Source organism: Bos mutus, chromosome 23 (assembly GCF_027580195.1).
Source record: "Bos mutus isolate GX-2022 chromosome 23, NWIPB_WYAK_1.1, whole genome shotgun sequence".
Classification (NCBI taxonomy): Eukaryota; Metazoa; Chordata; class Mammalia; order Artiodactyla; family Bovidae; genus Bos; species Bos mutus.
The window spans coordinates 22,965,676-22,988,390 of NC_091639.1; the positions used below are offsets into that span (position 1 = coordinate 22,965,676).

Genomic DNA, 22,715 nt, shown 5'->3' on the forward strand with positions numbered 1-22,715 from the left:
CCTCCTCTCTCCGCGTCGGCAGCGCTCATCTCCGCGTCGACAGCCATTGGTTCGCGAGAAGGAGGAGGTGTGGCCGAGGCCAGCTAGTGCGCATGCGCCCGGGCGGGGCTCCGCCTCAGCGCCGCGCGGCTAGCGAGTCACGCTCGGGCCGGGTTCGCTGGTTCCTCAGTACCTGCCGCCGCCCCCTACGCTCCACGCCGCGGGGCGCCCTGGGATAGCGGCGGGCTCACCGGGTGAGCGCGCAGCGGGCCGGCGATCGGGGAGTGGGAAGTGCTGGAGGATCAGGACCCGCGCGGTGCGTCGGGCGGGAAGGCAGATCAGCACGCGGGCTGGGGGCAGTGCAGATGGCCTTTGAGGAGGCGGACAAGTAGTGATCCTGGTGGGACCTCTTGCTGGCTCTGATGTCCATCATCTGCCAGAATCCCTGAGTCCTTTCCCTCTCCTCTGTGTCTACGGTCACCCCCACATCTCAGCTGAATAGGTTGAGGGCCTGAGACTTACTCTGTCCCGGAAGAGCGCTGCTAATTAGAAGACCCTGTCTACTCTAGTCCTCACAGAGGGAGGGTTGTGAGGGATGGGCTAGATACTTTATCAATCATTGCTGGAGGGAGGCGGGAAGAGGCGGGGGTAAGAGGGTGTGACTTTGGGAGTTGTGACCCTCCCTCACCACCATACCCTCCCAATGTGCTGTAGCTGGAACAGACTTTGGCCCCTTGCCAAGCACTCCCGATGCCTCATTTACCTCTGACCTCTTTTCGACCACCGCTTTGGGGCTTGAGGCCCTCACGGGGCCCCCAGGTCCCGTCCCCTTTCCACCCAGTCAGAGCCAAATGGATCAGCCATCTCCCGGAGGAACCGTGAAGCCAAACAGAAGCGCCTGCGAGAGAAGCAGGCATCGCTGGAGGCTGGGATAGCCCCCAAGAGAAAGGTTAGGAGTCCCGACAGCTGGTCCTTGGTTTTCTGAGAAATCTTGGGAGAGCACTGGAGGACAGACTGGCTGGATTCCAGATGCCTGGGGTATCCTGAAATTGCAGCCCGCATTCTGGTTCCTCTCTGCAGTCACCTGCAGAATCCAGTAAGGCCTGGACCCCTAAGGAGAGAGTGTTGTATGAAATCCCCACGGAACATGGAGAAAAGAAAGGTAACTAGGAAACCTGAAGGCCTTTTCCCTCACATTTTGGTTGCCCATTCGGTCTGCTGAAATGCAACCTGGGAACAGAAGTCAGGAGTTAGTGGGGCTCTCCTCTGCCTCCTAGATGTCTCCCGACCCCTGCCTCCTGCATACAGCCCCCAGTACGTTGAGGCTGCCTGGTACCCTTGGTGGGTGCGAGAGGGCTTCTTCAAACCAGAATATCAGGTTAGTACCTGGCAGGGAGGAGTGCTAAATAATCCCCAGGACAGAATGGCCCATAAGATTGGTGGGCACGAGTCTGGAGCTCACAGCCAACCACATTGCTGCTGCTGCTGCTTCTAAGTCGTTTCAGTCATGTCCGACTCTGTGCGACCCCATAGACAGCAGCCCACCAGGCTGCCCCGTCTCTAGGATTCTCCAGGCAAGAGTACTGGAGTGGGGTGCCATTGCCTTCTCCAATGCATGAAAGTGAAAAGTGAAAGTGAAGTAGCTCAGTCGTGTCCGACTCTTAGCGACCTCATGGACTGCAGCCTACCAGGCTCCTCCGTCCATGGGATTTTCCAGGCAAGAATACCTGCCGAAAAGCAGGGAAAGCTTATCTTCTCCCCCTGGTGTCTCAAAGGTTATCCTCTTCCCTGTTACTTGCCAGACTTTTTCCTATAGTTCTTTCTGCTTTGGAGACACCAGAGGGTGCTATTCCCCAGGGAACATCCAGTCCTCTCTTGCCATTTGACTTTTCTTTCCTTCTAGGCCAGGCTGCCCCAGGCCACAGGGGAGACCTTTTCCATGTGTATCCCACCCCCTAATGTCACAGGCTCCCTGCACATTGGGCATGCGCTGACCGTGGCCATACAGGATGCTCTCGTGCGCTGGTGAGAGGGGAATGGGGCTGCATGAGTTCTTGGAGGAGAAAGAAATTGGGAAAGGATGAGGCTAAATGAACATGTAAAGCCATGGATTCCCATGAGGGTTTTTCTTTCGCAGGCACCGGATGTGGGGATCGGGTGCTGTGGGTCCCTGGCTCAGATCATGCAGGGATTGCGACCCAAGTATGTCTTTTGCCACTCATCCCTTTACTTGAGTGAGATTTCTTCCCCCAAAGTGACCTGATTCTCTGCCCCCTCATCTTACTGTAGGCTGTGGTGGAGAAACAGCTGTGGAAGGAGCGAGGTGTGAGGAGACATGAGCTGAGCCGGGAAGACTTCCTTAGGGAGGTGTGGAAGTGGAAGGAGGAGTGAGTATGGGGGGCAGGGCAGGAGGGGCTGAGACAGCAGGTTTGGATCTGGGCTTCCCAGCCCCTCTCCTAACTTGTAGTCAGGGCTTTTCCCATTCAGCTCTAACTTCCCGTGGGAGTGTAAGCTCTGAAGTCCCTTAGCATTTGGTGGGGTCTCCAAGCTTGGTGTGTGTGCATGTGTTGTGTATTGTATATGTTAAAATGCATATATTTATGTGTAAGTGCATATATATATATATATGTACACATATATATGGGCTCCCCAGGTGGCTCAGTGGTAAAGAATCTGCCTGCCAATGCAGGAGCCACAGGAGACACATGTTCAGTCCCTGGTTAGGGAATATCCCCTGGAGGAGGAAAGGGCAACCCACTCCAATATTCTTGCCTGGAAATTTCCATGGACAGAGGAGCCCAGTAGGCCGCAGTCCACGGGGTGTCAAAGAGTTGGACGTGACTGAGTAACTAAGCATGCATGCGCTCCCCCATATATTTATATGTGTGTGTATATATATATGTTTTTTCCTTCCATTTATCCCATTTTCCTTTGCTTGGATTTCATCATCTCTCCTCACCTGTTCCCACTTTGCATCCTCTTGAAATTACCCTTTTTCTTCCAGGTCTGTTATCACATGCTGTCTTCTCTGTAAAGCTTCTTTGTGTTTCCCACAAATCGGCTGCCCCTTCCCCTTTTACTAGAAATGTTATGTTTCTTTCAATATCACAGAAAGCCATATACTGGGCCTGTGTGTCTCCATTAGCTTCTTGAGGCTAGATCAGTCTCGAACTCACTCCAGAGTCCAGCACCGCTGGGGCTTCACTAGGCCCGGGACATAGTTGATGTCTGGGACATGTTTGCTGACCCAAATCTGTCTGGGCACAGGAAAGGTGGCGAGATCTGTGAGCAGCTCCGAGCGCTGGGGGCCTCCCTGGACTGGGACCGAGAGTGCTTTACCATGGATACCGTGAGTGTTTGGTGCTGTGGTCCCTATGGGTGTCAGGGAGGTGTTCAGAGTTCTGTGCAAGGAGGCGGGTTGCTGTGTATGTTAGGGGGGCCAGGGGGACGCCTGGGCCCCTGGCAGGGGGTGGGCTGAGAGGAGGCTGTTGGATGTGGACACTCAGGTCATCCTAGGGCTCCTCAGTGGCCGTGACAGAAGCTTTCGTGCGGCTCTACAAGGCTGGGTTGTTGTACCGGAGCCGGCAGCTGGTCAATTGGTCGTGTGACTTACGCTCCGCCATCTCGGATATTGAGGTGAGGCAGAGGAGAGGCGGGTTTGTGAGAGCTCTGAGCCCGGGAGAGCTCGGACTCTGGAGCCAGCCTGCTGGGATTCACATCTGAATCTGGCCACCTCCCAGCGATGTGGCTCCTGACAGGCTGTTAGCCTGTCAGCCTCAGTCTCCTCGGTCTGTAAAATTCAGGGCTGATGGAAATACCTGCATCACAGGGGTGTTGTGAGAATTCAGCGAGAACTCCTAGGAGGCTGGCATAATACCTGCGTGTGGTTTAAGTGCTCAGTGAATATTTACTTCTGTATTTTTTGCTGTGCTGGGTCTTCGTTGCTGTGTGTGGGCCTTCTCTAGTTGTGTCGAGTGGGGACTGCTCTCTAGTTGCGGTGCCCAGGCTTCTCTTGTTGCAGAGCACAGATTCTAGAGCGAGGGCTTCGTAGGTGTGGTGCGTGGGCTTAGTTGCCCTGCAACATGTGGAATCTTCCCACACCAGGGATCAAACCCATGTCCCCTGCACTGGCAGGCGAGTTCTTAACCCTTAACCCAGGGAAGGGTGGTCCCTTCCCCGGACCACCAGGGAAGTCCAGTGAATATGTTCTTTAACTGTGACGGCACAAGGATTAGGTGAGGGGAAGGAAGTGGCTCCCAGGTCCTCTGAGTGGCTTTTTGATGGATGGCAGGGAGGCCGGGGCTATGGATGAGTGGAGGTGGGAAACCAGTTGTGAGCCTTGCAGAGAGGCTGCTCTCTGACCCTGCCTCTTCCACGCCCCCAGGTGGAGAGCCGGCCCCTCCCTGGCCGCACGGAGCTTCAGTTGCCTGGCTGCCCCACCCCCGTGTCTTTCGGCCTCCTCTTTTCTGTGGCCTTCCCCGTGGATGGAGAGCCTGGTGAGGGTAGTCCTTGGAAGGGTCACCCACTTAACCTCTGCTTCCCCTGTTTTCTTGAGCCCACCTTGGGCTTTTGGAGGCAACCCACCAGCCTGTCTTCCATGTGACTTGGATGGAGGGGCATAGGGAACCTTGGAAGTATTGCGTCCTGGAGATACTCACCCTGGGTATCCTGGGCCATGTAAGAAAAGTGCACGCAGTCACTGCCCTGAGGGAGCTTAGTGCAATTCCACAGCAGGCTGCTACCCCTAAAAGAGACAAAGGGTCAGTTCTGAAGTGTGGTTTGAGCAGTAAGTATTCCCAGGAGTTTGGAGAAGGGAAGATGGATGAGCTGGAATAGTCAGAGGTTTCTTACAGGAGGGACTGGTGCTGCCTCCAAGAAGGCACAGCATTTATGATAAGGGCACCAAGCAAAGATTCTAGTTGGATTTATTAACATTCTACTCTTGTCTCCCAAGCGGGCTGTTGAGGAATTCTGTAGCCCCAGACATCCCCTTAGGCCTCTGGTCATTAGCTTAGCAGAAACCCCAGGGTCCTATAGACGTTGGTCCTTGTTTTCTCCAGTTACTCCTGGGGGCCTGCTCTACCTTGACCATCCCTGCCTCCCACCTTTTCCAGTTCTCCCAACTTTAGCTGTGTCAGGAGTACAAGGTGAGGGCGAGGACCACCTTTAAGTGATTGAATTTTGTCTTCAGATGCAGAGGTTGTGGTGGGAACCACGAGGCCAGAGACGCTGCCTGGAGATGTGGCTGTGGCGGTCCATCCTGATGATTCCCGCTACACGGTAATACTCAGTGCTCCCTGCAGCCTGGCCTTCCACCCCCATACTTTCTCTTCCCTTCCTTTTGGGATCGCAGCTCCTCCTCTCTGCTCCTTTTCCTTTTCCTGAAATTTCCCTTATCTCAGCTCTCCAGTGGCTCTGACTCAGGTCCCTTCTCTTCCTGGTGTTACACTTCAGCTCAGGGCTGGCAGACTGTGGCCCGTGGGCCAGATCTCCTGTTTCTGTATGGGCACCCTCGTTCCCTATGTATCATCTGCAGCTCCATCTTGTGTTGTCTAACTCTGCCATGGCAGTGGAGCAGAGTTGTAGAGACTGAATTTTCCTCCTGGCTTGCAAAGGTTAAAATTCTTACACTCTGGCCCCTTAAGAAAATGTTTACTGAGCCCTGCTGTAGGTCTTTACCTTCTGGTTTTCACCCTCGTATTTCCAGGGTTCTCATGCCCAGCCCAGACCCTTCTACCCGACACATGTGTCTGTCCTTGATCCCTCTCCCTTCCCTTTAGCATCTACATGGGCGACAACTCTGTCATCCCTTGACGGGGCAGCTTCTCCCTCTTATCACAGACTGCACTGTTCAGCCACACCTGGGCACAGGTAAGTGGGGGCAGGGCAGAGACAGGAAGTCAGGGCTTCTGGGGGAGAGGGGAGGGGAGAGAACCAGGAAGAGGCAGAAAGTAGGGGAAGGGTGGTCTCAGTGGATAGTGGGGGATGAGAGGGAGGGATGAGGTAGCGTGGGCGATGGTGACACGTCTGGAAAAGCAAAAGCCAGGGTCAGGGTCCAGTGCTAACGGCAGTCCTGCTCCCTTAGGGGCGGTGAAGGTGACTCCAGCGCACAGCCCTGCCGATGCTGAGCTGGGGGCCCGACACGGCCTGAGCCCCCGGAGTGTCATTGCGGAGGATGGGACCATGACCGCCCTTTGTGAGGACTGGCTGCAGGTGGTACCAGCCCAGTGATACCCCGTCCTTTGAGGGCACCCTCTGCCCCATCTCCCCTCCCCCACCCTCTTATTTTTCTAGTAGCCTTTAAGCTTTACTTTTGCTACTTTTCTGCAGGGTCTTCACCGATTTGTGGCCCGGGAAAAGATTCTGTCAGCACTGAGGGAGCGGGGCCTGTTCCGGGGCCTCCAGAACCACCCCATGGTGCTGCCCATTTGCAGGTAAGCCTGTTTTCACTCCTTTCCTCTGACCGCCCCCAGAAGGGGATGGGCGAAGCTTAAGAGTGACTGCAGGATGGGCTGTGCACCCCTCAGGCTAGAATACAAGCTCTGTGTCTGTGTTGTTGGCTGCTATGTCCTCGGCACTGAGGGCCTGCGCAGTCGGGTCCTGTGTCCCTTTCAGCCGTTCCGGGGACGTGGTAGAGTACCTACTGAAGAGCCAGTGGTTTGTCCGCTGCCGGGAAATGGGGGAGCGAGCCGCCAAGGTGAGGCTGCAGTGTGGGGAGGGCCTGGGGCCTGGGCGGGAATGAAGAAACAGGGAGGCTGGGGCCCTCTCTAGCTATGCTTGTTAGAGGGGAGAGCTGGGGGGATGGAGGCAGGGTGCCCAGAAAGGGCTGGCTTGCATCTTCACTCAAGTCCAGACTCTTCTCAGGAGGCTTGGGAGGTTCTTTCTGAGTTTCAGAACCATCTCAGAGACCACTGGTCCCATTCATGGGGATCGGGGGTGCAGGTAGGGAACCACCATTAAGGTCCTTCCCCCTCCAGGCCGTGGAGTCGGGGGCCCTGGACCTCAGTCCCTCCTTCCACCAGAAGAACTGGCAGCACTGGTTTTCCCACATTGGGTAAGAAGGGGAGCTCTCAGGGGAGGGGGAAGGGGGCCCACTGATCATACTAAGAAATCACTCATAGGAAAAAGGAAGAAAAAAAATCACTCCTATCCTCTTGGCAGGGACTGGTGTGTCTCCCGGCAGCTGTGGTGGGGCCATCGGATTCCAGCCTACCTGGTTGTAGAGGAACATGCAAAGGTCAGTAGGAGAAAGTGGAAGGGAGGGCTGGGTTTGGCCAGAAGAGCCTCAGCACAGGAGTCAGAGGGCTTCCAGCGCTGGTCCCAGCTGTGCTTCTGATCCCACACTACTGTTGTGAGAGCTCAGCTTCTGAGATGGCATTTCTTCATCTCACCACCAGAGGGCGCCAGCCTTTCTCAGCCCACCAGAGACCATGAACACTCAGTGCTGTCTCACACCTGTCCCGTGCTGTTCTCTCTCACTGCCCCCTACTCCTTACTTCTGCAGGGTGAAACGGAGGACTTCTGGGTGGTCGGGCGGACAGAGGCTGAGGCCAGAGAAGTAGCTGCAGAATTAACAGGGAGACCAGGGGCGGAGCTGACCCTGGAGAGGGGTGGGTATTCCACCTGAGGTGGGTTTGGGGAGGGAGCAGGTACTGAGGTGGGAAAGGTGGGGTCGGGGAAGCTGGGAATGGGGCAGAGCCCTGGTCTCTGTGAATGAGGGTCGGGCTGGAGAGGTGGGCAGCAGTGGGCTGAGGTCCTGATGCTGAGGTTCCAATTGTTTCCATTCTGTATTCCAGACCCTGATGTCCTGGACACGTGGTTCTCCTCCGCTCTTTTCCCCTTTTCTGCCCTGGGCTGGCCCCGAGAGGTGAGGTGGGTTGAGAGGAAGAGAGTGAAGGTGGGGATGAGGAAATGACCCCCAGGGCCCCTCAGAGAGTCTTATGAAGAGCTGGAGGCCCCAGGCTTGGGCCTCTCACTGTTTATCTCTTTCCTCCAAGACCCCGGACCTGGCTCGTTTCTACCCCCTGTCACTTTTGGAAACGGGCAGTGACCTCCTGCTCTTCTGGGTGGGCCGCATGGTCATGTTGGGGACCCAGCTCACAGGGCAGCTCCCCTTCAGCAAGGTAAAGACCCTTTGGTGCCCTGCCCTTCTCTGAGACTCCCCAGTCTCCTCTAAGCCCTGTCCTCCATTCTAACCCCTTGTATGGGGTTTTCTGGGTTCCCAGTTCCTTTGTCCTGATTCACTTTCCAGCCTAACCTCTAATCCCTGAAGGACAGCCAAGGGCCCTCCAGAGGAAAGTTCTTTAGGCCACACTTCTGACCCCCTCCATGCCTCCAGGTCCTGCTTCACTCCATGGTCCGGGACAGGCAGGGCCGGAAGATGAGCAAGTCCCTGGGGAACGTGCTGGACCCACGGGACATCATCAGTGGGGTGGAGCTGCAGGTCAGGATGGAGGGCCCCAAGAGGCATGGGTTTTTCCAGATAAAGGAAGGGGAGCTGAAGGGAGGGGCTGGCAGGAGTGCTGGAACTGGGAGGGCCACTAGGAGGGACCCTGGTAGGGGCAGGGGCTTCCACTGAGGCCAGTGAATTACTCACCCACCCCAGGTACTGCAGGACAAGCTGAGGGATGGAAACTTGGACCCCGCAGAGCTGGCGATTGCAGCCTCAGCGCAGGTGAGTCTGACCTGTTCCAGCCTCTAGTTCATGGCCGCCAGTTAGTTCCCTGTGCAACCTGCCTTCTGGCCCTGCAGCCTCACAGGCAGCTGCCAGCCTTCTTCTTTCTCGTTGCAGAGAAAGGACTTCCCTCATGGGATCCCCGAGTGTGGGACAGATGCTCTGAGGTTCACCCTGTGCTCCCATGGGGCCCTGGGTAAGCCTGGGTGAGGGCAGCGGGCAGTGGCCTCTGTGTGGTGGGGCAGAGCCGCGGACTCCCCTGCAGCTGCCACCAGTACATGCTCCCTACCTCCACTCCCTCCCAGGAGGTGACTTGCACCTGTCCGTCTCTGAGGTCCTGAGCTTCCGACACTTCTGCAATAAGATCTGGAATGCCCTGCGCTTTATCCTGAATGCTCTTGGGGAGGAATTCATACCCCAACCTGCGGAGGAGGTAAGACAGAAAGAGGAGATGCTTGGGAGCTGGGTAGTCCGACATCTGAGTCCTGGAGGAGGCGTCTGGAAGGAAAGGAGGCAGTTGGGTGGGAATCGAGTTGTCCCAACCTGAAACCCCCTCTACCACAGCTGTCCCCCGCCTCCCGCATGGACACCTGGATCCTCAGCTGCCTGGCCCGCACGGCCCAGGACTGCGAGCGGGGCTTCCTCACCCTCGAGCTCTCGCTCGTCACCCACGCCCTGCACCACTTCTGGCTGCACAACCTCTGTGATGTCTACTTGGTGAGTGAGGCGGGGCAGGCCCCCTGCAGCCCTGCTCCCTGTCCCCTGGCAGAGAGCTCTGAACTGGGTTTTGAATTCCTCCCTCAGGATAGGAAGAGAGATGAGATTGAGAAATCCCAGTTCCCCTCTTCTCTGGGACTGGTCTGGGCACTGTTCCCTGCCTGTCACCTGAGGAGCATGGAGAAGGGGACACTTCTAGAAAACTGAGTCTGACAACACAGGGCTGGGAGGCTTGTTGTTCACTTGCTAAGTTGTGTCCATCTCTTTGTGATCCTGTGGACTGCAGCACGCCAGGCTACCCTGTCCTTCACTATCTCCCAGAGTGTAATCAAATTCATGTCCATTGAGTTGGTGATGCTATCTAACCATCTCATCCTTTGCCTCCCCCTTTGACTGAGCGATTTTCACTTCACTTCTCCTTTTGTCTTCAATCTTTCCCAGCATCAGGGTCTTTTCTAGTGAGTCAGCTCTTCGTATCATAGATGGAGATTGTTTTCAGTTCCTGTAATTGCTGCCTTCGGACCCTAGGCAGGCTGGGAGCCGACAGGGAGCAAGAGTACCGGTCTTTAGACCCAGGGATTCTCTCAAAGGAGGGCTTGTTTACCATGGAGTGTCAGGTCCCACCCCCAGAGCAGCTCAGGCAGGCAGGTTTGGGGGAGGGTGGTGAGCGTGTTCATTTCTTGTCCCAGGTGATCCTGACACTGTTGGCTGAGGACCCCTGTCCTAGATTTCTGTTTTCAACTTAAAAAAAACATTTCTGTCTCTGTGGTTAAAAAAAAAAAAACACAAAACTCAATGCTTTTCATTCTAAATGCAAACGTCCCTGACAGTTTTATTCCTCACCCACCCCCGAGTCCCTGCCCTGGATTTCCCCTTGTCGCATGCTCCCTACTGTGTCTGGGGACAGCTCATGGTCTCAGAGATGCTGGGTGCTCCCGTTTACCCACAGCATCCCCACTGGCAGGGCGGCGAGTGTGTGGAGGAAGGAGGTGGCCATGGCTGCCCCCTGACCATTGGCTTCCTCCGTAGGAGGCTGTGAAGCCGGTGCTATCACACTCTCCCCGCCCTCTGGAGCCGCCTCAGGTCCTGTTCTTCTGCGCAGACGTCGGTCTCCGCCTCCTCGCCCCGTTGATGCCTTTCCTGGCTGAAGAGCTCTGGCAGAGGCTGCCCCCCAGGCCTGGTGGTCCCTCTGCCCCCAGCATCTGTGTTGCCCCCTACCCGAGTGCCCGCAGCTTGGTGAGTCACACCCATGGAGTCTTGGAGTGGGATTACTGGTAAAGATTCGGAGGGAAGTCTTCTAGAAGGGCTTGCTGCTGTGGGGTCATTGACAGTGCTGGTCTGTACTTTGCTGTGGAGTCTTGAGGAAGACGGATTGTTCCTGCAGGGCTGGAATAACTCTAAGGTGTCGGGGGCAGTATTAGCAAGTGGTTGAGAGCAGGATGCTGTCACCAGACTGACACTAGCTGTGTGACCTTGTGTCAATTTCCTCTATCTTTAAACCGAGGACAGTAATAGTACGTATCATGGTTGTGATGAGGATTAGATCTTGGTAATAGGATATCCCAAAAATCTTAGTGTAGTTTTAAGCTTTCAAATGCTACAAACTCACCCAAAAATCATTTTCAAGTTTAACCAAGTTTCTTTTTTTGCTTACTGGGTTTTATGAGCTTTGAATAATACCTTTTAAATTATAATGTATTTTTGGTTGTTTGTCATCTTCGGTCTAAACATTGTCCATGGATCATCTAAGACCTTCTTAGATGATGCCCTAGTTTTCGCCATGTTCCATTCCTTGAGGTGGTGAATTGTGTGTGTGGTGGAGAGAGCAGGTCATTGCTCTAAGGAGATGGGGGTGGGTGGGTGGAGGTCAGAGCCAGGAGAGTTGAGACCGAGTCTCGGGGGGTCCCACTTACCAACCCTGGATGTACACCTCCAGGAGCACTGGCACCAGCCTGAGCTGGAGAGGCGCTTCTCCCGGGTTCAGGAGTCCGTGCAGGTGCTCAGGGCTCTGCGCGCCACCTACCAGCTCACCAAGGCCCGGCCCCGAGGTGAGGTGGGCCCCAGGCTCCTGAGTCCCTGCAGACAGGAGGATCTGATGGGGAAGAGGGTGGAGCTGGGAGGGCAGGGCCCAGAGTTAGGAGGTGTGGGAGGAAGACCTGGGCCCTCCACCTGATGGCTCCCGTTCCTCCCCAGTGCTGCTGCAGAGCTCAGAGCCAGGCGAGCAGGGCCTCTTTGAGGCCTTCCTGGAGCCGCTGGGCATCCTGGGCTACTGTGGGGCGGTGGGCCTTCTACCCCCTGGTGCAGCAGCCCCCTCAGGCTGGGTCCAGGCCGCCCTCAGTGACACCAGTCAGGCGTATATGGAGCTGCAGGTGAGCAGAGGAGACTGGAGGGGGCAGGGAGGGGCTGAAAGGATGTTGGGAGGAGGGCAAGGGGTGGGTTCTGTAAAGTGAGGAGGGGTCTTGGAATGGTGGTGGGTGAGCGGGAGGGAGTGTTGGGTGGATGGCAGAGGTCTCAGCCTTCTTCCTCTGTTCTTCCACAGGGCCTGGTGGACCCCCAGACCCACCTACCTCGGCTGGCTGCCCGAAGACACAAGTTGCAGAAGCAGCTTGATGGCCTCCTAGCCCAGCCCCCATCCGAGGGACAGACGGAGACTCAGAGGCAGCAGAGGGTGAGGCTGGGGGAGCCACTCAGGACGCCGGACTCCCTGAGGGAATGGGGTTAGGGGCACACAGTGTCGGGTGGTTCCCCTGCCTCCATTCTCAGCCACTTCTTTCCTCGCCCAGCTTTCTTCCCTCCAGTTGGAGTTGTCAAAACTGGACAAGGCGGCCTCTCACCTCCGGCAGCTGATGGATGATTTTCCAAGCCCTGGGAGCTCACCATCCCCGTGACTTTCCTTCCTCCCAGACCCGCCTTTGAGGCCTCTGGGGACAGACCGGGCAGCGTCGGGGTGTTCTGTGGTCCAGCCCCTTCGTTTTGTCAGTGAGGAAACAGACTGGCTTGGTCAGATGACTGGGTGACCTCGAGACACTCATGTGTGTGCCCTGGCCTCCCTCCTCTGCAATCCCACCTGGAAGTTTGGGAAGGAGGCCACTCAGATAAACTTAAAATCCCAAACGTGTCTGCTGTGGTCCTTTTATCCTTTCCCTTAGCCCTGACTTTCCCACCTCTTGGTTGTTCCTGACTCTGGTCTGGGAAAAGCGGGACGGCCTCCTCATGCTCTGGGCCATGGTGGGAGTGGGTGCTGGGCGGAGCCTCCCTCACTGGAGGAGAGATGCTCCCGAGTAGGGCCTGAGCACAGTGACCCGGGTTCCACTTACTTCCTGCACTTAACGGACAGTGGCCCGAGTTCTGCAGGCTCTTCCTCTGCTTTTCACCAAAAGGGAGCTTCCCCGCTTCTTGGCCTTATCTCCAGAGGTGCTGAGGGGATGGGGGACTTTCCACAGGCCTGGGGAGCTGCAGGCTGCTCTGGGGATCGAGTTCCTCCCGCTTCTGTGTACCTGAGACCTCAGTGCTAGGGACACACCGCCCAGCCTCAGACAGGGGTACACACATGCAGACGCCCACCTAGCCACCTTACACACCTTGTCTCGTTGGTGGAATTCAGGGGCCTGCCACCCAAGTGACATTCTGTCTAGCAGCTCTGAGAATTACTGTATGTGGTGGGCCTGGCTGGGTCCTCTGTGGTGCCATTTATTCCTCCTGAGAACCTCATGAGGTGGGTGTTTGGTCCATTTTAGAGCTGAAGAGACTTGCTCAGGGAATAAAAGGAACTAGTCCACAGTGTCAGCTGGAATTACTGGCGTTCAGCCCAGTAAGTTAGGTGTCAGTTATCTGCCTGCTGTAACCAAGCTTCAGAGATAGTGGTGGCTAATCTACAAAAATATTGAATCACTATGTTGTACATCTGAAACTAATATTATGAATCAGCTATACTTCAATTGAAAAACAAAAAATAAGTTATTTTTAAAAAGCAACAAAGATAATGGCTTAGACGAGATAGGTGTTTCTTTTGCTGGGCGGAAGCAGTGCAGGACTCCGCAATGGAGGATTCCGTATCCCCTTTGATCTTACATTCCTGCCATCTTGATACACTCTTCCCAACTCTGGGTCTAAGGAATGCTCCCACCGGTATACCACATCCCACCAGAGGGGAAGGAAAAGGAGGGAGTGAGCTCCTTCCTTTTTCTTGAACACCTATTACATGCTGGGCTCTATTCTGAACCCTTGGATTTATTAATGAGAGAAACAAAAATCTTTGCTCTTTTGTACTTTGATTTAGGCTTCCCTGTGGCTCAGATGGTGAAGAATCTGCCTGCAATGCAGGAGACCCAGGTTCGATCCCTGAGCCGGGAAGATGCCCTGGAGAAGGGAATAGCAACCCACTCCAGTATTCTTGCCTAGATAATTCCATGCACAGAGGAACCCTGGTGGGCTACACAGTCCATAGGTTGCAAAGAGTCTGACACGACTGAGTGACTACACTTTAACTTTTTTTTCACTTTGATTCTAGCAGAGAGAGTCAGAAAAATACACATGTAAAATAAATAAAAAATTAAACAACAAAAACTGTACTGTCTGCTCCTCCATCCTTTTGGAGATCCAGACATTCAATCCCTCAACTTGTTTGGGGTCTATTCACCTGACCCACCAGCCCACTGGTGCAGCCTAGGGGTCAGTCATGAAATACTGGGGTCCTACAGAGCCCCCAGCTACCTCTCCTCCTCCAGGGGTAGTAGTCCCAGGACAGTTGTCAAGGAAACGATAGAAATTTTGTTTTGTTATGCTTTCGTATCTTCAGGGATGCTCCATTTGGAACTGTTGCCTTTCCCTTGCTCCAAAGGAGTCGGCCTCTAGTTCCATGTGGTGGTGAGGCTGTGCGGTTGGGAGCGGGCTGGTAGGACAGGTACTGTGGAGAGCAGGAAGCAATCATACCAGTAGCCCTTCATGGTCAAGTCTGGGCTGCATGCTTGCATTTAGAGTCAGCCAGTAAGAGGTCAAGAGCATCTTGAGTGTGGAGTAAGATGAGTGCCTGCCTTAAGAACAGCAGGAGGTGGGGCTTCCCTAGTGGTCCAGTGGTTGGGACTCTGTGTTTCCACTGCAAGGGGACCAGGTTCAATCCCTGATCTGCGAACTGGGCTCCTGCATGTCGTGCAGCCAAAAAAAAAAAAAAAAAAAGCAGGAGAAGGAAGAGCCCTAGGGGACTAAGACTTTTATACTGGGGCCAGGTTTCCACCCTAATAAAAGTTCCTACCACCCAGACCCACTTATCTGACAGGTACCATGGTAAGTGTCCTTGATAGCTTATCCATGGAATCCTCAGGACAATCCAAGGAAGCAGGTACTACCATTATCCTCATTTTGCTGGTAAAGCAATGGAGACTGGGATTTCCCTGGTGGTCCAGTCTTAACAGACTTTGAGCTTCTTTTTTTTAATGGCTCTTAAAATCTTTTTTTATTGAAGAATAATTGCTTTATAGAATTTTGTTGTTTTCTGTCAAACCTCAACATGAATTAAAAATAAGGAACATGTCACGAATTTGCATGTCATTACAGGGGCCATGCTAATCTTCTCTGCATTGTTCCAATTTTAGTATATGTGCTGCTGAAGCAAGCACCAGACTTCGAGCTTCTAATCTGGGGCCTGGGTTTGATCCCTGCCCAGGGAACTAAATCCCACATGCCTCAACTAATCCCCAGAGCAGGAAAAAAAAAAAGTTCTGGGAGAATAAGAAAGTCATCTAGGACATAAGCATAGGCCTGTGGGATTACACGTTCCCATAGGCACCCATGCTGTTTCCCCGCCTGTTCTGCCAGGCTGGCCATCCTCTCACAAGTTGAATCCCTCATCTCTCACATCAACAGTCCCCCACCCCACCTGCTACCCTGACTGACCTGTGTGGATCCCTGGGCGTGTTCTGCCCACATCCTTGCCTGAGGTTCCTGAGCCCCCAGCCCCAAAGCGAAAGCAAAGGGAGAGGAAATGAAAATCTTGCTTAAGCCAAGGCATTTGTCTGGTGTCAGACGTCTCCATTGCTAATGGACCTCAAATGACTTAACCCTCTCAAGCCTCGATTTCCTCATCTGTAAAATGGGATAATGAGATCTATTATGCTACGTGGGAGCTTGCTGCAGGTGTTGACACGGGAAAGCCTCTTGCCTGGAACAAAGCAGGAATTCAGTAAATGTTCCTTTATTCCCAGGTGCTCTGAGGAACTCAACTTGAAGTGCATGTGTGTGTGTGTGTGTGTGTGTGTCCCCAAGTAGGCCTTTGGCATGGTGCTAGGAGAGAACACATCCACCGGGGAAACCCTCTGCTTAACAAGGGAGAGTCAGAGACTTGAGTATCCAGTTCCCTTTTCCTGCCATCCCCTCCGCTCATGAACCCACACAGTCAGGTCACTGAATTCAGCATATTTACTGCCACTGAGCAGGGTGAGGGCCTGTTGGAAGACAGGGTCGGGGCATGGCGCCTGCTCTCCGGGGACTGGATGCCCCAGCTGAGAAGGGCACAGGCTTCGACTGCTCTCAGACTCTGCAGGTGACGTGCTGTGAGGACCCTGCTTGATGCAGGGTGATGTTGGTCCCCAAGGGGAGGTGGAGGAGGAGGCAGAACTGAGGGATACAAAGGGCCAGAGGGCGAAGTGTAAGATGGCTCTCACTCACACCTGGAGGGGCCAGCCGCCCAGACCAACGCAGAAACACACTCCAAGTTCACACAGCCCCCTCTGTTTCCCTCCCAAAGGACTACCTTCTGGAGAAAGTCCAGGAAGCTGGAATTGTAGGAGGAATTTGCCAGAAGGGAGTTCTTCAACTTCAGTTGCAAAGTCATTCCTGGCCCTAGGGATCCAGATGCACAGCTGAGGACCCAGCTGCCAGGAACAGGCTCCCTCAGGGGTGCGGGCGCCCCTCCTGCCCCACCCCAACCCAAGGTCTTTCATCCCTTCCAGACCCTCTTGCTGCAGTTCAGCCCTGAGCCCTCAGGACCTCAGGACTAGGGTGCCTCCATGTCTCTCTCACCCACTTCTCATCTTGGGGGCCAGGTGTGTAGCCCTCCAGACTCACCTGCCCCCTGTGAGCTGCCGACGAGGGTCAGGAGGAGGACGAGGGGCAGCCCAGCCCCCATCGCGACTCTACCCCCTTGCTTCTCAGATGCTGGAAGAGATGTCTGAAGGCCCGCTGGCCTCTCCTCACCGGCCTGCCTTCCTGCTCCCCACTCAGTCCTGAGCAATGGTGCGTGTGGGGTGATGGGAGGGTGGCTGGGCAACTGGATTTTCCAGTTCTCTCAATAAGACTCTGAGGACCCAGGAGAGGGCCATTCACTGGGCTGTTGGGGAAAGGGAGGGTGGTCCCCTTTCCTCAATCCCGTGTCCCACTTCTCCCCCACGTCTCAAAGCTTGAGAGGGAGTGGGTGCCCCAGGAAGGGAAGTTGGGGAGGCGTCCCTTTGTGCTGGTGTCTGGGCCCCACCCACGCCTGGGCCTCTCATTGCTCTTTAGGGATTAATTATTAACTGCGATTAATTTCTATCAGCTGTGCCACCCAAGGGCTCAGGAATGTGGGCCCAAAAGGGAGGGGTAGATTACACCGAGTTCTCCCCAAACTCGTGTCCTGCTCCCTCAGCCGCAATGACTTTCTGGGTGGGGGGAACTTTCATCTTTGAATATTTTGTTTTAGTCTCTCTAACATATCCTAGCAACTTGGGCGGAGATGCAGTTTCATCAAATATCCCCATCACGTCCTGCCTTGAGTGCTCACGCAAGAGAAATCCCTTCATCCTCCCAGCCAAAGCCCTTTCCCAAATCGCTCAGAATGGCAAACCAATGACAGGATGGAGAGGGAATTTGGAAATCTGTCTAGTTTACCTTCTTTCTTTCTTATTTATTTATTTTATTTGACTGCACTGGGTCTTAGTTGCGGCATATGGGATCTAGTTCCCTGACTAGGCATCAAACTCCAGGCCCCCTGCATTGGGAGTGCGGTCTTAGCCTCTGGACCACCAGGGAAGTCCCTACCCTCTTTCTTAAAAAAATAGGAAACTAGGGCTCAGAGAGGGTAAATGACTTATTTAGGTCACATAGTAAGTCAGTAGCAGAGAGATTAGAGATAGACCAGGCTGTCATGATGCCAGACACAGGGATAAGCTCAACGGATTGACAAACTAGTCGTGTAAACCCTCTAGAATACACAAGGGCACATGCTCTTTTATTGTCTTAGTTGCCTCCCTATGCGTCTTCTCTCCCTTTTCCCCCACACCAGTGGGCCCCTGAGTAGACGGATGGAGACAGAGAGGATACAGGGCAGAGTCAGGGAGAAAAGCCAAAAGCAGGACCACTAAGATGCAGAGACTGTCTATACCATAAATACTGCCTATAGAGACACTGTCTATACCATAAATGTAAATAATGAGCAACCCAGGGGCTCTCAGACGTGTACTGGACAGCCGGAAGCCCAGATTGGGAGGAATTCATGGACAAAAGGCTCAGCAGACATAGGAGGCAGGAGCAGTGAGGGGGAGGAAGCGGGAACTCAGAGAGGCGCTTTGGGGGATCTGAGTCCTCCTAAGAGGAGAGTGGGAGCGTGCCTCTGTCTTTCCCAGCGGGCGCTCATCTTTTCATGTCATCATAGCTGAGGCTGCTGTGTGCTGGGCACCTTAGAAACATTATTTCCTTTCATCCTTATTATGGCCCTCTGAAGTAGGTACTGCCTTACCCCAGTTTTAGGGGTGAAGACTTTGATAGGTCACACGACTCGCCCGAGAGTGCACAGCTTGGAAGTGGTAGATTCCAGCACAGTGGATTCACAGCTGGGTTCTGAACTTGCTCATCCCTCTGCCCCTGAACAGACGATTGTCTTGCCTGGTGCCCCTCTCCTCTCATTACCCCTTCTCCGCCAAAGGAATGGAAAGTTCTGTGGGCTGCAGCCACTGTGAAGGAGGGATGGTTCAGGTGTTCACCCTCCTGCCCTGCCATGGTCTCTCCTGAGAATCAGATGAGGTCCTCAGGCTGTGTCAGTCATTCTTTACCCCCTGCGTCCCCAAGGGACCCATATACCTCACCCCTCCATGGTCATATTTCTAGGCGCACAAGGACCTTGGGATAGGAGACCTGGGTCTCTCCCCCTTCAGAGAAGGTCCAGAATAGGGACTGACTCTGACCTGGGGGTTAGATCCCGAACCCGGAAAGAGCCTGAGAGCCTGGAAGGAGAATCCTCAGGTTCTTACTCACTCTCCCCCTCGCCCAGTGCTTCCTGGAACCAAGCTGGGATAGGTTAATCCCCTGGGGACAGCTGGGTGGCCTCTCCCTGGGAATGAAGATCCCAGTGTTGATGGAGGCCCTGGCACACCTGGCTCTCCTGAGGCTCCTAATAGGGCCTTAAAGCCTTTAAAGAGCCAGGGAGACGGTCCTGGAAGCGCATCTCAGCGGCGCCATGGCTGCTGCACTGGTGCTGCTCCTGGGCCTGCAGGCTTTCGCTGGCTATGGTGAGCACGGGGGCTTTAGGGGCAAGATGTGGACTCGAGGTCCAGGGAGAGGGCCAGCTCTTCTAACTCCATCTTCTCATTTTTCTTCTGCCAACAGCTCAGCTGATCCCATCGGGGACAGCTAACTCTGGAGGTCTCCCCACCGTCTCTGCTGGTCTCCCCACCATCGATGCAGGTCTCCCCACCATCTCTGGGGATGTCTCTGCTGGTCTCCCCACTGTCTCTGGGGATGTCTCTGCTGGTCTTCCTACTATCTCTGCTGGTCTTCCTACTGTCTCTGGGGATGTCTCTGCTGGTCTTCCTACTATCTCTGCAGGTCTCCCTACTGTCTCTGCTGGTCTCCCTACTGTCTCTGCAGGTCTCCCCACTGTCTCTGGGGATGTCTCTGCAGGTCTCCCCACTGTCTCTGCTGGTCTCCCCACTGTCTCTGGGGATGTCTCTGCTGGTCTCCCCACTGTCTCTGGGGATGTCTCTGCTGGTCTTCCTACTATCTCTGCAGGTCTCCCCACTGTCTCTGCTGGTCTCCCTACTGTCTCTGCTGGTCTCCCCACTGTCTCTGGGGATGTCTCTGCTGGTCTCCCCACTGTCTCTGGGGATGTCTCTGCTGGTCTTCCTACTATCTCTGCAGGTCTCCCCACTGTCTCTGCTGGTCTCCCTACTGTCTCTGTTGGTCTCCCCACTGTCTCTGGGGATGTCTCTGCTGGTCTCCCCACTGTCTCTGGGGATGTCTCTGCTGGTCTTCCTACTATCCCTGCAGGTCTCCCTACTGTCTCTGCTGGTCTCCCCACCGTCTCTGCTGGTCTCCCCACCATCGATGCAGGTCTCCCCACCATCTCTGGGGATGTCTCTGCTGGTCTCCCCACTGTCTCTGGGGATGTCTCTGCTGGTCTTCCTACTATCTCTGCAGGTCTCCCCACTGTCTCTGCTGGTCTCCCTACTGTCTCTGCTGGTCTCCCCACTGTCTCTGGGGATGTCTCTGCTGGTCTCCCCACTGTCTCTGGGGATGTCTCTGCTGGTCTCCCCACTGTCTCTGGGGATGTCTCTGCTGGTCTTCCTACTATCCCTGCAGGTCTCCCTACTGTCTCTGCTGGTCTCCCCACCGTCTCTGCTGGTCTCCCCACCATCGATGCAGGTCTCCCCACCATCTCTGGGGATGTCTCTGCTGGTCTCCCCACTGTCTCTGGGGATGTCTCTGCTGGTCTTCCTACTATCCCTGCAGGTCTCCCTACTGTCTCTGCTGGTCTCCCTACTGTCTCTGCTGGTCTCCCCACTGTCTCTGGGGATGTCTCTGCTGGTCTTCCCACTGTCTCTGGGGGTGTCTCTGCAGGTCTCCCTCCTGTCTCTGCTGGTCTCCCCACTGTCTCTGGGGATGTCTCTGCTGGTCTCCCTACTGTCTCTGCAGGTCTCCCCACTGTCTCTGGGGATGTCTCTGCTGGCCTTCCTACTATCTCTGCACGTCTCCCTACTGTCTCTGCTGGTCTCCCCACTGTCTCTGGGGATATGTCTGCAGGTCTCCCTACTGTCTCTGCAGGTCTCCCCACTGTCTCTGGGGATGTTTCTGCAGGTCTCCCTACTGTCTCTGCTGGTCTCCCCACTGTCTCTGTGAGTTTCTCTACAGTTTCTTCAACACCTGGGGCTTTGCCCAGTAATCCTCAGACTTTAAGTCCAGCCATTTCTGGCAGCCCATCAGGAGCAGCATCAGCGTTGCCAGGTGACACTTCTGTTGCTCAGTGCATCTCTGAAGAGCTCTTTAGCTTTGCCTGCAGCTCTGGGTGGGGGCTTCCTGTGCTCAGCCATGAATAAATTGTTAGCTCCCAGAGCCTCACTGAAGCAGTCCTGGCTTTGGTGGCTATACAAAGGCCCTCCTTCTGCTTTTCAACTTATCAACTTTTTCTCTTGTAGTTAGTGTTTTTATATCCAGCCTAAGACATTTTTTTTGCCTAATTCAAGGTCATGAAAATATTCTCTGATGCATTCTTCCAGAAGCTTTACTTTCAAATTTAGAATCTTTGAATCTAAGAATCTTAGCTTTCAAATTTAAGCCTATGACACATCTCAGATTAATTTCTGTGTATGGAGTAAGGGAGAGGTCAAGATCCCTTTTCTCCTCTTACAGATAACCAGTTGCCCTGGAACCACTCATTTCAAAGACTCTCCCTCTCTCCCCACCATTGAAATGTGTGAGTCCCTTTATTGAAAGTAAAGTGACCAAGGCTATTTCTGGGCTCTTCTGTCTGTTCTTACTCCGGGGCCACAGTCCTTAATGTCTGCAGCTTTGCAGCCAGTCTTAGGGTATGGTAGTATAAGCCTTCCACTTCTGTTTTTAAGACTGTCTTAGCTTTTCTCAGTCCTTTTATTTTCATTTACCAAACACTTGCCAGGGTTTCAACTGAGAGGGCACTGGATGGAATTTCTGCTTCTGTTCTCGCTCAGATATCCACCTGTTTTCCCCTCTGCCCTTCTAGGATCTGTCTCCCCAACAACAGTCCTTGGAACTGCTTTACCCATGCCTGGGGCTTCCACAGCAGGTGGGGCTGTCTCAGGCGGTTCCGCAGCCACCACAGCTGGAGTGGCCACCGCCTCCTCTGGGCTCAGCGTCCCGACCAGTAAGGCGCTCTTGTTTGCATTGGGTCACTGACCGGCAGGCACCCCAGCTCCTGGAGAGGAGTGTGAAAGTGTGAAAGTGTTCATCATTCAGTCATGTCTGACTCTGCGACCCCATGGACCGTAGCCCACCAGGCTCCTCTGTCCATGGAATTCTCCAGGCAAGAATACTGGAGTGGGTTGCCATTGTAGGGACAGGCTTAAGGCTTGCTTTCTACTGTGTTTTGAGTACACCTAAGAACATCTCCAGTTCTTCAAAGGGTTTCAGTACCCCTCAAGCCTCTGGTCACACCAGAAGCTGGATGGCTGTTACCCGATTGCTTCCCCAAAAGGTTTCCGACTATATTCCTTGTGGCCCAACCTGTCTTTGCAGGGCAACAAATATCCCCTCCCGAGATCCTGTCCTCCTCCCTCTGTCTCCTTCCTCCCTCCCGTTCAATCCAAATCTCCCCACCAGGCAGTCTGAGGGCAGGAAACGAGCAAAGGGAAAACAAGAGGATTGGCTCTGACTCCCCTTAAAGATCAGAGTCAGGGTGGGGTCGTGAGGAGGGCAGAGGGGGCAGCCTCTGAATAAGATGAGGGAACTACCGGCAGGGCGGGACTGTCAGAGTGCAGAGGCATGGCAGATGAGAGAGGCCCAACAACAGCCTGGGATATGGAGGATGGTTCAGAAAGACGGAGAGGTGTGGATGTCAGTGAGGACTTCAGAGACTGACAGATGCGTCCACAGGTGTAAGGGAAGAAGTGAGTGCGGTTTGGAGTGAAGCCCTTTGAAACCCCCTCCACTGAAATTCTATTCCCAAGATGACAAGACACCGAGCAACGTGGTCTCAGAGTCACGTAGACATCAGAGTCACAGAAGGAAAGATGCAAAGTTACAGAGGGCAGTGGGGAGTCAGGGGATTGAGGTCCCACCTGCCTCGGTCACAGCCCCTCTCTGGTCCTCAGGCCCGAAGCCACAAGAGAAGGGCTCTGTCCCCGACTGGGCCATCGTGTTGATCACTCTGTCTTTGGTAGCAGCAATTGTCAGTCTACTGTATGGTATCAAAAAGGTGAGTGAAGCTGTGGTCCAAATGTGTGGGTCTCTGAGGCCAGTGGGGCTGGCCCTGGTGCCCCAGAAGGACAGGGGCTTCAGGGGAAAATGACAGCTTACCACACTTAGGGAGGGAGGAAGGGGGAAAGGGACCGCAGTCTGGGTGGCTGAGAGGAAACATCGATTGGGCAGGGATGTGGGGTTGGGGCCACTGAAAGAGAGGCAGGGGAAC

At 54.5% G+C, this 22,715-nt stretch overlaps 3 protein-coding genes and 1 non-coding gene across 4 annotated transcripts; 1 reads left to right on the top strand and 3 right to left on the bottom strand.

Moving 5' to 3' along the window:
• Positions 1-106: 106 nt before the first annotated feature.
• On the top strand, positions 107-15,628 carry VARS2 (valyl-tRNA synthetase 2, mitochondrial). Its single transcript, XM_070360706.1, is given in 32 exon segments — positions 107-233; positions 694-791; positions 793-928; positions 1,060-1,141; positions 1,257-1,357; positions 1,883-2,004; positions 2,117-2,125; positions 2,127-2,181; positions 2,269-2,366; positions 3,247-3,328; positions 3,496-3,615; positions 4,364-4,475; positions 5,171-5,259; positions 5,760-5,850; positions 6,065-6,192; positions 6,310-6,413; positions 6,595-6,676; positions 6,957-7,033; positions 7,141-7,216; positions 7,484-7,589; positions 7,776-7,846; positions 7,977-8,102; positions 8,318-8,422; positions 8,585-8,653; positions 8,771-8,849; positions 8,959-9,086; positions 9,218-9,370; positions 10,400-10,606; positions 11,307-11,418; positions 11,564-11,739; positions 11,910-12,038; positions 12,154-15,628. Coding segments are annotated over 31 exon segments (3,192 nt in total). The 5' UTR covers positions 107-233; positions 694-729; the 3' UTR covers positions 12,259-15,628.
• On the bottom strand, positions 14,884-14,985 carry LOC138985148 (U6 spliceosomal RNA). The gene has a single exon (XR_011462406.1). It is a non-coding gene; the product is annotated as a U6 spliceosomal RNA (small nuclear RNA).
• Positions 15,629-15,766: 138 nt separating the features above from the next.
• On the bottom strand, positions 15,767-16,796 carry SFTA2 (surfactant associated 2). Its single transcript, XM_005906964.3, has 3 exons — positions 16,433-16,796; positions 16,119-16,207; positions 15,767-15,982 (listed from the first exon to the last, which is right to left on the bottom strand). The coding sequence occupies exons 1-3, from the start codon at positions 16,491-16,493 to the stop codon at positions 15,896-15,898; spliced, it is 237 nt and encodes a 78-aa protein (XP_005907026.2). The 5' UTR covers positions 16,494-16,796; the 3' UTR covers positions 15,767-15,895.
• A 2,065-nt stretch (positions 16,797-18,861) lies between these two features.
• LOC138984955 (cylicin-1-like) lies at positions 18,862-22,441 on the bottom strand. Its single transcript, XM_070360959.1, has 2 exons — positions 22,366-22,441; positions 18,862-20,336 (listed from the first exon to the last, which is right to left on the bottom strand). Exons 1-2 carry the CDS (start codon positions 22,439-22,441, stop codon positions 18,862-18,864), a joined length of 1,551 nt encoding a protein of 516 aa, XP_070217060.1.
• Positions 22,442-22,715: the final 274 nt, after the last annotated feature.

What these genes read in the sequence shown, in the direction of transcription:
- SFTA2 (XM_005906964.3), bottom strand. Translation starts at nt 16,493, where the DNA reads ATGGGGGCTGGGCTGCCCCTCGTCCTCCTCCTGACCCTCGTCGGCAGC. An exon ending in CGGCAGCTCACAGGGGGCAG is followed by an intron (nt 16,208 to 16,432) that starts GTGAGTCTGGAG and finishes CTGGATCCCTAG; the next exon opens with GGCCAGGAATGACTTTGCAA. An exon ending in TCCTGGACTTTCTCCAGAAG is followed by an intron (nt 15,983 to 16,118) that starts GTAGTCCTTTGG and finishes TGTATCCCTCAG; the next exon opens with TTCTGCCTCCTCCTCCACCT.
- LOC138984955 (XM_070360959.1), bottom strand. Translation starts at nt 22,441, where the DNA reads ATGGCCCAGTCGGGGACAGAGCCCTTCTCTTGTGGCTTCGGGCCTGAG. An exon ending in AGGGGCTGTGACCGAGGCAG is followed by an intron (nt 20,337 to 22,365) that starts GTGGGACCTCAA and finishes ATATCCCCAGAG; the next exon opens with ACAGTGGGGAGACCAGCAGA.